General features: G+C 35.4%; 1 protein-coding gene across 11 annotated transcripts in view; it reads right to left on the bottom strand.

The window, feature by feature from the left end:
• Positions 1 to 9943: 9943 nt before the first annotated feature.
• Positions 9944 to 15408, bottom strand: part of LOC306865759 (protein transport protein Sec31A-like) — a 26414-nt gene continuing 20949 nt past the window's right edge. For 5 of the 11 annotated variants that reach the window (XM_079410546.1, XM_079410543.1, XM_079410538.1 and 2 more), the window contains 5 exons: positions 13778 to 13833; positions 13441 to 13692; positions 13212 to 13331; positions 11486 to 11557; positions 9944 to 11367 (listed from right to left, as the gene is read on the bottom strand). In XM_079410546.1, coding sequence (XP_079266672.1) covers positions 11188 to 11367; positions 11486 to 11557; positions 13212 to 13331; positions 13441 to 13692; positions 13778 to 13833 — 680 coding nt within the window. In that variant the 3' untranslated portion in view covers positions 9944 to 11187. Of the gene's footprint in view, positions 11368 to 11485; positions 11558 to 13211; positions 13332 to 13440; positions 13693 to 13777; positions 13834 to 14387; positions 14499 to 15408 lie in introns of those variants that run through there. The other 6 variants (XM_079410539.1, XM_079410542.1, XM_079410545.1 and 3 more) reach the window with 3 other exon arrangements.

Here is a 15408-nt window from a genome sequence, read left to right as displayed (position 1 = left end):
CGCACTATGGCTGCCGTCGCATCATCCAGGTGGATGCTGCACACTGGTGGTGGACGAGGAGATACCCTCCTTACTATGTAAAGCGCTTTGAGTGCCTAGAAAAAGCGCTATATAAATGTAACAAATTATTATTATTATTATTATTATTATAACGCTTTGCAACCTGGATTACCTTGAGGAATACATCGACACGCATTATACAGACTCTACAGCACCATGAACAAGGACAAACCAGACGACAACAAAAAAAGTAAAGGCAATCTCACTCCAAACTCCAAAAGACCCCGTCCAGTTTCACTATCCAGCACAGGTACAACACCATCCACATCACCTGAACCGCCATGCTGCACAGAGGTAAGCGACATTCTACTCTCCATTGAAAACAAACTTTCCAGACTGGATGCAAGGATCGCGCTAATAGAAGTAATACACGTGGACATTCAAGAACTATGGCACAGCTTAGAATTCAGTCAAGAACAGATAGACACTCTCAACAAAGAAAATAATTTTTTAAAGGACTCCGTTCACTCTCTTACCGCTCAACTCACCTCCGTTGTCACACAAAACAAAACCATGAAAGAGAGCATTCTGGACTTACAATCGCAACGCATGAGGGACAATCTAGTCTTCACAGGCATTCCGGAACAAACCCCAGACGACCCCGAAAAATCAGTTAAAGACTTCATGATAAAACAGCTCAAATTACCATCTGAAACTGTACAGGATATCACTTTCCACCGTGTGCATCGGATCAGATCCCAAAACAACAGCAATCGCCCACATCCAATCAAAAAAAAAAATTCTTCCCAATCCGAAAAAAAATGATGAATAGAGGAAAAAAGGCAACTATCTCTGTGGACAAACTTTATATAAATGGACAGTTATACAGTGATAAAGACATTACCCCCTGGCTCTTCTGAACTCTTCACTCTCAATCCCGAATAAGTAACTGTTGTTCATGAATTTAAAATAGATCACCTTTACCTTGCTCCCCAGTTCCTCTCTCTCTCTCTCTCTCTCTCTCTCACCACATTTTAAGTCATGAAATTAGCTCTCATGTTGCACCTTGGTCTCGCGCCCCCCCCTCAACATAATATCATTGTTTCACACTATGTCAGTATTTAATGTTCCTTGTATTGTTGTTGTTGTTGTTGTTGTTGTTTTGCTTTATACACACTGTCATTTGTGTTTCTTCAGTTTTGTTCGTCTGCCAACAACATTAACATGTTATGCACACACATGTACATACAGTCATAACTCCATAAATATATACACTCACACCTATACATGCACGGCACTCATACATTCATACAGTAATATTCATTTCCTTTCCATAACATGTCTTCTATCAATTTTCTAACCTGGAATGTTGGTGGAATTGGTTTTCATGCAAAGAAGGTCAAAGTCTTCTTGAACCATTTAAATAAACTACAAGCGGACATATGCCTTTTGCAAGAAACACATCTATCGGACGCAGATCAAGATAAAATTCAATCATCAAAGTACAGTCATTTATTCTCAGCTCAATATAATTCAAAACAAAAAGGAGTTTGCATTTTAATAAGTAAAAAAATCTAATTTATTCATAATACCACTGTTATAGACCCAGAGGGACGTTTTATTATTAGAAATATTTCAATCGATAATAGCCCAGTTACAATTGGTAATCTATACGGCCCAAACACAGACGACCCATCTGTTTTTCAAAACTTATTTTCCTTTATTTCAAATCTTTCTAATTGTCCAGTCATAATAGCAGGTGATTTTAATACAGTTCTCAAACCAGCAATAGATAGATCTAGTTTAAGAAATAAACGCATTTGGCAATCTGCAGAAACCATAAAACAGTTCATGAGTGATTTTGGTCTTGGCGATGGCTGGCGATTACAACACCCAAATGCTAAAGAATACTGGTTTTTCTCTCCAGTCCATCACTCATATTCCCGCATTGATTTCTCTCTCACCAGTAATTCTATCATATCAAACCTTTCCGAATCAAAGATTCATCCAGTTGTCATTAGCGACCATGTTCCAGTAACATTGAAATGGAATAGAAGTGAACCTCATAAACCTGCTACCAGATGGCGTTTTAACATATCTCTCTTGAAAGACCCAGATTTTGACAACTATTTTAAAAGAGAGTGGGCATTCTTCCTAGAAATGAATGACACCCCTGGATTGTCTCCCTCTCTTCTGTGTAGTTCCACATTGAAAGCATGAAGGCTGTTTTTATAGATGCTATAGTGAATTTCGAGTTTCGTCTTCCGCCACATCCGCTCAGCTTTTCTGCATTGTCTTTTCATGCTCTGAACTGCTGTTGATTTTCTCCAGGGTGATTTTTGTCTGCCAGTCTTCTTGCAGACTTTCACAGGAGCAATATCATCAATAATATTCTTAACTTTTGAGTTAAAGTAATCAAGGAGAAGATCAACAGAGTCTGCAGAAATGCTTGGTGTTGAAGATATAGCCTTCATAAATAACACACTAGTGTTTAATGCATCTCTTTCTGACAGAGACAGATCTAGATTCAGTGGTAACAGAGATCAATATATCAAAGAAAATACAGAAGTGATCAGATAGTGCTACATCCTTAATAACAATGGATGAAATGTTTAGACCTCTACTGATGAGTAAATCTAGTGTGTCCACGATTGTGTGTGGATACGTGCACATGCTGACTCAGGTCAAAAGTTTTTAAAGCAGTTATAATTTCTTTAGTAATTTTGATTTCTGTGTTATCTATGTGAATATTAAAATCCCCTGCAATAGCAAAACAGTCAAACTCCGAGGAAGTCATTGATAACAGTTCTGTGAACTCTTCAACAAAGGCTGGAGAGTATTTTGGAGGCCTGTAAATAATGATAAACAGAATAGGTGGAGCAAGTGAGTCTTCATACCTGAACTGTACATTACACAAGGACAAAGTCAATACGTCTCAAAATATCAGATAAGATACAATAAGATAAGATTAAGGCCAAGATAAGGTTGAAAAATAACACAAAAAGGTTTTTCCTTAACTTTTTTTTAATTTTAAGTCTGTTTGCAGGCAACAACGCTGTCAAAACGATTCGTGTTCACGCAGATCCATGAAAACGGCTAGACACACTGTTATGCATGCCAGGTTGTGAACAGCATAAATGAGTACACCCCCTCTGAATAAATATAAAGATGTATTTTCTTAATGATCACTAATATAATTCATGGCAAAATTGAAATCTATTAAACATATACTTAATAAAAACAACTAAATATATGCCAATATTTTCCGTAAGATAAGTAAATTTGCCAATTTTGTTTAAATGAAGGATTGCAGAAATGAGTACACCCTAGATTTAATTCAGCAAATGTATAATATTCTAGTACATACATAGTATGTCCTCCAGAACTTTAAGTATATTGCTCTAACCCTCTTGGCACTGAGTGTACAAGTTCATGACAAATTTTCACATCTGTCCTGTTTAACTCGTGGAGGATGACCTCCTTGAATGCTCTGGTCTTTAATGGCAAGTTTTGCTCAGCTCGTCTCCACAGAATCCCCCACAGCTGCTCAAGAGCGTTAAGATTGAGTGAAATACATGTCCACTGAAGGATTTTCACCTTGGGAGAATGCATATCTTCATTGTCATGCTGAAAAAATGAGGGGAGGGTGGCATCTTCTGTTTCAAGTTTTGTAGTCCATCACACAGTAGTGTGTGAATTCATGACAGCATTGATAAAGCACAACTCCCTCACACCTTCAGCACTCACTCATCCCTATATAAAAGCTTTACTACCACTGAACGTCGCTGTGGGTACCAGGCACTTCTCACTGTACTCCTCCTCTAGCAACACCACAACATTTTGGTTTTTGCTTTTGGATCCGAAATGATTGACTTGGTCTCTTGAAACCAGAGTATGGATTCCCAGAAGTCTCTATTTTGTAAATATGGGCCTTGGAAGAGGTTAAATGAGTTTATTTTGCTTTGGCTAGCTAATTCTAGTGGCGACAACAGCCATGCATGTCACTTCTGCAGGCTGCGTCATACTATGTGAGATAAAGTGACACTCTTTTCATAGCTTTTGCCGGCTCTGAGACACTTGGCTCTGAGGCATGTTTTTTCTCCTTCTCTTTTTCTAGCAAAAATTCACTCATCACTAAATGAAAACCTAAAGCGAAGACCTGATTATTTCAGGAGCCTTGTCACAAGTCCATTGTTTTTGAATGTCTGTGCATTATTATCACCCTTAAAACAATAATTTGGTATTCCTCTTGTACCACTGTCCTCTTTTATGCTAAGAAATAAGTCACCTGGCATCTCTCCCAAGTGGTTCCACTGCTGCCAGCATTAAGTCTGAGTATGATTCAGTGAGCTATATTACACTTTTGATTGTCAGGAAATTACTTGTCTTTAAAAGTTTTGGTTCAATATACTTACCAGTTGATCAAAAATAACCTTAAACCTTTACACTTTAAAAAAAAAAAATTATTTAGTAACTTTCAGGAGTGTGTACTCATTTTTGCAACACAACATGTTATCACTTTGATAGGAAAATCTTATTTTTCTGAATAATTTTGACATTCTTCTTTGGTAATTGATCAAGCAGGCTTGTTGGAACAGTATATCTCCAAAGAACCCTAACATGTCATCTAGTAAAGAGTAATTTCTGAATTTGTTAAGATTTAGAGCGGGTGTACTCATTTATGCTGTGCACTGTAGTTAGTGATGTGACTTTGTAAAGAAACACTACGAGTCTGCGCACATACCTATAGACTGAACACGCTATCTTTTAAATACTTGCACTTTGAAAACTGTTGTCAAATGTTTTAGTTTCAGACTCCCAAAACGCCACTGTTGTGACAGAAATAAATAAAATGTTTACAGTTTTCAAAAAAAATAAAAAAATGTTTGTAAACACCTTAAAAACATTTACCTTTTTTAAAACTTCATAATACAAACATTTGTTGATAATTGTGAATACAAAAATCTGTTTTTTGAAACTTGGCAGGTGTTTTTTTTTCCCTTTTCTTTATTGTGTACTGTTAAATATGACTGACCCTTTATCCTCGAAGTAAAGAGGGGAAAACATTTTAGAGAGATTTATTAATTATAGTGTTTAAATTGACGCATCTTTGGATTTATTTTGTATTATTTATTCATTTATTCTCTTAAATTGCTCTGAGATTGTATAAATGTACAGACACACACAAGAATATTAATTAATTCATTTATTTACATTGCTAAAGATATTCTATTATATATTGTTAGTTTGTTTCAAATAGCTCGAATGTATGCATATATTTATGTTCTATTATATATTCTACTGTATATAATTTTTTTATATATTATATTTTGTTTTTTATAAAAATAGTTTATATATATATATATAATTATGTTATGTATGTATATATTTATTATACGTATATGTATGTTCGATTATATATTCTACTATATATTTATTGTTTTTTTATATATTATATATATTTGTTTTTATAAACATTTTATAAAAATAGCTCTAATATATTATATCTAATATATAGATAGATATATAAATATATAACAAAATAATATCAAAATAAATATGTTTATTTATATTTATTTTTTATATTTATATTTATTTGTATATACTTTGTTGTTATTGTTTTTTCATGTTTTATGTAATATATCAAATATTTCTTCACTTTTGTTAAATCAGAAATCAGCACTTAAATTGGTCATCTGACTACATGCCAGAAGCAGCACGTAATGAAAGGTAGCATAAGAAAGCTAATGTCAAAATCTTAAAAATGTACTTAATACCTGAAACCATTTGTGGAGACTGAGTTTCTCCAGTTCAATCCGCTGCTTTGGGTCACTCTGCAGACAACAGCAAATAGAGAGAAGGAAGAGACTTCAACTTCAACTTCACACCTGCTCTTTCTTTGCTCTATTTTGATTTACAATTACAGTTGTTCTTTGCTGAAATGTAGATCTCACCTTTTGACAAGCCATCTTTGGTCCAGGTGTATTGATCTGGTTCAGGTCTCTTCTCCCTGGAAAACCTGTAAAGAGGAAGATCCCGAGTGACCAAACCGTCGCCGGACAGTAGCCTACTGATCTGTGCCTGCAGGAAAAACTGTTTGTTTCCATTATTATGATTTCAATCATTAACCCTGAACTGAGATATACATTTTTGTTTTAAAATAAAAATTTGTAAAGCACGTCTGACCATTTAAACAGATGTGACAGGTCAAACGCTCTCAATGGTGGATATTAGACACTCTAAGACAAGTGCAATGCAAGTCAAAAATAAGTATCGTGATATTACTAGCAGGGGCGTAGTTCACCAGCGCGCCTGAAAAGTGTGATATGATTTGTGTGAGCCATTCCTATCACAAAGCTGTTTCATGCCAAAGCAAACACCACAGCTCAAGGATTGCCAGGTCAAGCGTGACGTCTGATAACGAGAGCAGCAGCAGCTCATAGAGCCAATTGGGACCAGTTGGAAAAGCAGCTGGAGGGTGACCAGTGCAAGGAAGCTATATCTTTTATGAGTCATTGTGCTGAAAAGGACCAGATTTTTGAGAAGATGAAATTAACATTCAAGCACAGGCAGCAGCTTATTCATGATGCCGTCAAGCCCAATACAGTGTTTTCGGTTTTTCCAAGATTTCTCGACACCAAAGGATTGGTAAGATACAGATGATAGTATAATATGTGATCCTGGACCACAAAACCAGTCTTAAAATAACACGGGTATATTTGTAGCAATAGCCAAAAATTTGGGGTCAAAATGATTGATTTTTCTTTTATGCCAAAAATCATTAAGTAAACCATGTTCCATGAAGATATTTTGAACATTTCCTGCCATAAATATATCAAAACTAAGATGAATCTCTTAATGTATTCCCCAATTGTAATTTGCTTTGGATAAAAGCGTCTGCAAAATGACAATGTTATGTTTATTATATATGTTTATAAATTTTTCTACAGGTACTTCAAGACTTTGGCATCAAATCTGGAACTGAAACGGCTTCCAGGCTTCTAGAGCAATGGGACAGTCTAAAACCCAAGCTCTTAAAACTCAAAACTCAAGCAGAGGCAAAAACACTTACTTCCAACTTGCTTCTCAGCAGCTGCCCAGGCCAATGGACAAAACCAGGAAAATAAACAGCAAGGTAAAGAATTTTGTTACTTGTGAAAATGTAAAATTGTGTCAACATCTGTGCCACATCTCCTTGCAGTTGGCTCCACAAAGAACCGAATCCAAGATTTCTACATTGTGCTGGATGGACAACTCCTACCGTGTCAGGCAAAGTCTTCCCTTGCTGCTTTCGATGAACTTTTTAAGGCTTATTTTGTCTTCAGCGTATCATACCCCCCCTGCTTAAATGCGATGTTTACGTTCATCCAAACAACAATTTACAAGATTGTGAAACCCCTAGGGTTAAGGACCTACGAGCCAAACTTTTGAATTAGCTGAACTGTCTTGGACTAAAGTGTACCGCTGTTTTGTTTGCAGAGCGGTGCATTTAACTGTTAATGACCTTATTCGACATTATTTATTAAAACTTATTCATGCTTACTATCCTGGGAAAAAATTGAACTTGAAATGTGCACAAAACAATTGTAAGCATAGCTTCATGACCTATGCCGGATTTCGAAAGCACTTGAGTGTTCATAGAAATGACTTTCTAGACCAAACAGAGACTGAAAATCAAATTGATGAGAAGATAATGAACGTCAGATTTAAATGATCACAATGAACTACTAGAGACATCACTCAGTGATAAAGGGAGGGTGACTGACACTCAAGAAATGTGTGCATCCATTATCGCTAGATTGCAAAGTAGTGGAGTAGCAACCAGTGCTGTAACTTCTGTAGTATCGGATTTGGAAGAACTGGTCTATGAAATCCATTCCAATATCAAGTGATGTAATGAATTTACTTCCTGCAGATGATTTTGCAACAACATCTAAAATGTAGGACTGTTTTAATAACCTGGATAATCCATTCACGCACCTGAGTTCAGAACACAAATGGAAAAAATATTTCTAAGAAAAATGGGCTGTTGTTGACCCTATAGAGATCAAGTTAGGGGTAAGATATGACAGTTATTTACATTCCCCTGTTGGACACATAGCAGTTTATATTTAGCAGATATATATAAACAGATGTCAAAACCAAGTGGGAGTACAGCTGTCTATACTGATTTTTGTGATGGAAGTTATTTTAAAAACCACCCACTTTTCAGTAAACTACAAAATGCACTTCAGATAGTTATTTTATGATGACTTTGAATATTTTGAGTATCCGTATAAGAATTTGATTCCAAAGCACCATTACATGTTATTATCCACGTTGCATACGCATGATAGGTCCTTTAGTATGGTCTATGAGGTGTGAAGCGAAACACAGCATAAAAAACGTCACAACATCTCTTGCATTAAAACACCAGTATGCAATTGCTTTGGGAAAGTTTACCTGTTAGAAATGTTGAATATGGGCCCTTGAAAACTCTAGGTGTTGAGGAGTTGCCATACTGTGACACTATTCTTGAAAGGTACCCAAATTATGCAGATAGTAAGATCACAGTAGCTTCATGGTTAAGACATCCTGGAACTGAATATCGTCATGACCTACTGGTTTGCACTAAAATGGAAAAGGAGCTACCAGTTTTCAGTAAAATAACTGAAATTGTTCTAATAGATGATCAAAATGTTTTGGTGACTAAAGACTGAAACTGTTGGCTTTGTCGAGCATCTTCATGCTTACCATGTTAGAGAACAGAGTACTTTTGGTATGTCAAGAGTAAAGGATCTTCCTTTTGGCAGACCATTTGATTTACAAGTATCGTATGGTTTTGAAGAACCATATTTGTATATTGTTCCAGTGCATTGTTTTGTGCATGAAGATCTTTAATCAACTTCTGATGTTGTAAAGCCCATGAGCTAAAACATTGTTCCCATGAATGTATTTACAAACTCAGTCAATTGAATTGATACTTGACTGCTTTTTGTTGTTTCGGGCATGTTCAGTGTACAGAAAAGTCTAAGTCTAATGATAGTTTAAGGAAACCTCAAGTTTATGTGGGTTGCAAACATTTGAACCAAGTCATTGTTTTAATATTTTGCAGTTTTTATATTGTTTTATATGCATTGTTTCTTATTTGTCTGAACAGCAGAGTTTATTAAGTTCTATGATGTAAACAATATATAAGTTAACAAATTTACCGTAGTGTGAAAAAAAATAAAAAAATCCACTGTAGTATAGTGGCATGATATTGTAACATGTTTTATGAACAGATTTTATGAAATGTTAGATTTTTAGTTTTTTGGAATATTAAACGCCTTGCTATTTTTATTTCTGAAAAGATTACTTTTACATTACTTCTCATCTGTCCTTTGAACAGATGAGACCAAAGTGGAGATGTTTGGCCAAGAAAACCTAAAGAGCATATCAGCACAAACACCTCATGCCAAGAGGCACACTTGCTGGTGGAGGGCTGGTGATTTTGGGCTTGTCTTGTAGCCGCAGGACCTGGGCACCCCACAGTCATTCAGTCGACCATGAACATCTCTGTATACCAAAGTATTCTAGAGTTAAATGTGAGGACATCCATCCTAAAGCTTGTCCAAGATTGGGTGATTCAACAGGACAATGATCCCAAGCACTCCAGCAAATCTACAAGAGAACGGCTGATAATAAAAGAATCAAGAGGTTGCAATAGTCCAGAGCTCATCCTGACTGAAATCATGTGTATAAACAAATGCCCACAAACCTCAATAAACTGGAGCAACGTTGTGAAGCGGTCCAGAAACGATGCGAGACTGATAAAGAAATGCAGAAAATGATTACAAGTTATTGCGGCTAAAAGTGGATCTACAGGCAACTGAATCATAGCATGTCCTAACTTTGTCACACATGGATTTTCCACCTTGCCTTTATTTTTGTTAAATAAATAAATGACACAGTATGATATTTTATGTGATGTTGTTCATCTGAGGTTTTATTTTCCAAATTTTGAGACCAGCCAAGGATTTGATCATTTTTTGTTATGTCCTGATACAGAAAACCATGGGATTCAATAGGGTGTCCTAACTTTTTCACATGACTATATATATATATACAGTATACATATTATTCATATTTAAAGCACAGTAATCAACTCCTATTAACTGTGAGATGTTAGCAAATTAAATTATGAATTTGTATAATAATATGAATACTTTAGTATACACTTTTACATGAATATGTAATGCTATGTGTAGTATATGAATTTAACATTTAAAATAAAGCATCTGTAAAAAGAAACAAACCAGCGGTCTTAATTTGTTTTTAATAAAACTGCAAAACAATCATCAGATTTACAGTACAATCTCAATTACTGAGACGGTACACAGATTGCATAAAAAAACTCAGCGTTTTAGAGCAAGCCTCAAAACTTTTGTGCAGCCATATGCAAAATTGCTCAAAATAGACTTACTAACAGAACGATAGCTGGCTGAGACTGACGAAAAAAAAAGATGATTATAAAAACATTCCCTTTATTGTAGCCTGAACTTTTCTCTTTTTGTCACACATAGGATCCGGTTTCTTTTGCCAATCTGAAAAGATGTCTAAAACATTGTAGAGATGTTCAATAAAGACAGGCAGCATTATGATGAAACAAAAATAAGTCAAGATTTAATTGTAAATTTCCAATTGTACGAATGCCAATACTAGCTTAAATAAAAATTCATTGCAAATCATGTTACCTTGATGCCCTATCCAAACTTCATCTGCAGAAATGATGCCATAACGTAAATCAAAGAAGATTCCCAGCAAATAAATTGAAATGCAGAGGATCTGCGATATTCGTAAACATCTTAAAACTCAAAATAATAATGCCAAATGAACAGCATAAATTAAGAATGATGCACGGTGCACTGAAACGATTAGCTTGCTGCTAAAGCATAAAACTCACATTTCATTTTATGAAGCTAATTTACCATTAAAACTGGAGACATAAAAGGGGAAAGCCCTATTGCACTCTGCTCTGTCATGATTACAAATATGTAATAACAACAACATTAAAACAACATGTGACAAAATCAAAGAATAAACTAATAAAACATGGCTGTAAACCAGATCGGTTAAGACTGGTGGAGTATATGCACAACTGGTCCTGGATTGATGGCTTGAGGGTTTGAGAATACTTGTTGGCTTGTGTGTTACAGACAGTGGATATCAAACACCCAGTTTGTTGGCCTGTGTCAGCACCACCTTCAGGACAGGCATAAAGGCGGACGTCTCGCTGAAGTTGCTGCTGCTCACGATGTGTGTGTGGATGTTGAGTCCGTCGGTGTAGGAGCGGCACTCGATGCTGCGGGCCATACTGTGCAGACCGCCGACTATAGCTGGAGACAGCTGGAGAGAAGAGGTTGTGTCTCAAAACATCGCAGCAAAATATAACATTTAAACACCAGCAGTATTTTGAGGCTTGTGGAGATACTGCTGGATTACATACTCAAAGTAAAATACTCACTGTTTGCTCTCTCAGCTTGTCATAGAGATACTCCAGCCTCTTATGAGCATCATCCAACTTCCTCTTGGTTTGCTGTTAAGATGAAGGGGAAAACGTATTTACTTGGAATGCTGGGAAATTTGAAACAGGATACAGACAGAAGAACATGCAAACAAACATTTTTGGTAGTACTAGTAATATTTACTATGGGTAATAACTTTGCGATTAATCGCGAAATAAACTCGCGATTAATTGCATCCAAAATACAAGTTTTTGTTTACATAATATATGTGTGTGTACTGTGCATATTTATTATGTGTATATATATAAATATATAAATACACACACATGCATGTATATATTTCAGAGAAATGTTACATTTATATATGATATAAATTATATGAATATATACATGTAAATATTTTCAAAATATATGCTGTATGTGTGTATTTATATTTATATATATACACACACACACACACACACACAATAAATATACACAATACACATATATTATGTAAACAAAAACTTTTCATTTGGATGCGATTAATCGCGATTAATCGTTTGACAGCACTAGTTTTTAATAGTCAATATTTAAATGTTTATATTTTAACAGTGAATTGGAGTAGAAATATTATACAATTAAGAAGTTGCTTATTATATCTTAAAATAAATAGCAATTTCATTTAATAATTCATACTGTTGTTCATTTTAACCTTTATTATAGTAATGTATCAACTGAAAGGATTCCTGTACTGTTTTTGACAAGTATTGTACTGATATATATCCAAATTAATCGCTATAGAATTCAGATCATAATCGAATCAAGAGCTTGTGAATCTGAATCGAATTGATTTGTCATGCAAATTGCATGTACGTAATAGTACATTTAGTAGTAAATCTGAAAATGAGGGACACAGCATATAGAAATGGCATGAGACATACATGAGAGCCAATATGCTGTTCAGAAATTTGGGATCACTAAGACTTTTTTTTGCTTTTTGAAAACAATGAATACTTCTATTCAGCAAGGACACTACAAATTGATAAAAAACGATCAATTAAAAAACCACCATCACCACATGTATATCTGATATTTAAAACACTCACTGGTGTGTTCTTGTCAGTGTGTTTTTAATAAACTGTATTCTCACTAAAGACTCTAAATACAGAGTTGTAGAATTTATTTAGTAAAACCAGGTATCACATCATTATAATATTCAAATCTGAGTAGGATACATTTTTTATCCAATAAGAAATGGAAACACATCTACCGAATAAATTCCTCTGTGCGCATCGAAAAAGTCATGTGACTTTGCACTATGAGACGGGATAACTTGACTTTATGGTCTTTCTGAAATGCCGTTCTGGAAAGTCTGTCGTCAAAGTATTTCTGTATAAATGTCTTGCATGACTGCGCTCACAAACAGCAGCATGTATGAAAATTATTATATTCAGTGGCTTCTATATTCTTAGTGATATTTAGAGCCACAGTTTACCAGGAAGTGACGATTTTGTTCTCTTTAACTCGTTGGATGGAAACAGTGATTTATTCGCATATGTTTTAAGTGATTTTCCAGTTTTGTGCATAAGTTTAATTTGGAACATAGCTAATGTTATCTGCTTCCAATATCCAATAAGGTTTTCTGACATGCACATCTGTTATTTTTATTTATTTGTAGCTTTGGAAGACCAAGAACTCGTGAAACAAGCGATTGCTTTTAGTGTCATTTCACTGTAAACAAACCGGGTCTGAAGCAGCAGCCAAGCATTTCTGGATCAGTCCCTCAAAAGTGGTCTTCAGAACCATGTGCTCCTCAGGGATTGGCTTCTTAGTGATCTTCTCAGTCGGTATGGACTGAAGTGGCTGAGAATATAGTATAATATGGGTAAAACACCAAGTGTACGACCACTAACACGCTTCCGACAAACATTTACGTGTTAGCATTATAGGCTTATTGTACATAAACGAATACCTTTATGACATCTCCGATTGGCGCTCCAGGCGCACCCTCCATGTTGCCCAGAGGCATGCTGGGGTTTCTGCCTGGGGGTCCCAGTGACTGCTGCTGGATGGAGGTGAAGGTGGCTGGGCCCACAGGCTGATCTGGACCCTGTTGTTGTGGCTGAAGGGTCTGCATGGTTTGGGCAGCAGGGACCTGAGGGTCTCCTAGAGGAGCCATGATAGGTGCTGTAATGGGTGCTGGCAGAGTGAAGTTTTCTGGCATCTGGAGACCAAAAACACAAGATGTTTTTCTGAAATCAAGTCTAATCCACATAGGTTATGAGCAAGCAGACGATCTTCAAACTCACCTTCTTTTTGGAAGCTCTGTTGAGTGCAGGAGGATCGTTCCAGCCGTTCTGAGGTCCTGCAGAGGAACAGAGGAGATCATTTCATTTTGGATTTCAATTGGTGGCAATGCTGGACCTCTGTGAGCTTAATGCTGGGAGGACATCAATTTGACTCTCAAAATGGAGAGCATAGAGTTAATGAATATTATATCATGCTGACTAGAAGTAGGTTCTTAATCACAACTATTGCAGGACTCAACAGTTAAAGATTTGTTGTGCATGCACCATTGAATGCAAGAAAACCATCAATTATATTGGACAACTAACAAAATACGCCATTTTAAAATTTAAGGCATAAGTTATTAACAGCCACAGTGACGTTTACCACACTTCCCGTGCAAATGCAGAGCAAAATGACTGTCCTTATATCCATTTACAGCCAATACTTGATCATTATATAGCTAAATGAGTGATTAATGCATTTTAGAATTAGTTCAGAAAACCAAAAAAAAAATCACTGCAAAATTTTAGTGAATCTTGTTGATTTTGAATCTTGCAATTACTTAATAATTCAAGATGGACAATTACGGTCCTCCGTGTTAGATTGTTATATCTCTCTTTATAAATTCACCTTCCAAAGACCAGGCTGAGTCTTGATTTAATCCTCCTGCAAATACATAAGGTAGCTGACGCATGACGTGTCCATCAACTTTTTTAAGGCAACATGGAGATTTTAGAGAAACTGTAACTCAAGTAATAAACACGTAATAAACAGCACCAGTTCACCACTGGTAGTAATTTTTAACTGTGTACAACTCGACTGATCACCACTTTTAAATCAACTTTTTGTCTTTATTAGTTCAAAAATAGCCCTGCAAACATGAGTTTAAATGAGTCTGCAAGCCTACCTGTAACAATTGCTATAATGAACAATATACTCTAAATATATACGAAAAAAGTCTGAGAGATTTAAGATTTTTTATGTTTTTGAAAGAAGCCTTTTCAAACTCACCAAGGCTATATTAATATTGTGAAATATCCTTACAATTTAAAATAAGTTTTCTACATGAATATCTGTTCAAATGTAATTTATTACTCCAGTTTTCAGTGTCACATGATCTTCAGAAATCATAATAATATACTGATTTACTGCTCAAGAAACATTTCTGATTATTATCAGTGTTGAACACAGTTGTGCTGCACAATATTTTTGTGGAAACTGTCATCTGTCATACATTACCACTGAAAAGCTGTTGAGGAAAAAAACTTAAAAAAAAAAACAAAAACAAATAATATATACATACATAGATATATATACACATACACACACACACACACACACACACACACACACACACACAGGATGCAAATAATTGATCAAAAGTGACAATTCTTTGAAATATAATGTCTCTACCTCCAATAGATGTTTTTAACATTCAAAAGAAGAACTATTATTAATTGAGCAGCAACGGAGCAGCAATTCAGCATATTAGAGTGATTTCTGAAGGATCATGTGACACTGAAGACTGGAGTAATGATGCTGAAAATTCAGATTTTAACAGAAATAAATTAAATTTTACAATATATTCACATACAAAACAGTTGTTTTAAATTGTAATAACATTTCACAAAATTACTGTTTTTACTGTTTG

This window comes from Barbus barbus (genome assembly GCF_936440315.1).
Source record: "Barbus barbus genome assembly, chromosome: 47".
Taxonomy (NCBI): Eukaryota; Metazoa; Chordata; class Actinopteri; order Cypriniformes; family Cyprinidae; genus Barbus; species Barbus barbus.
Note: the sequence above shows the minus strand (reverse complement) of the source record. Positions and strands in the feature narration are given on the sequence as shown.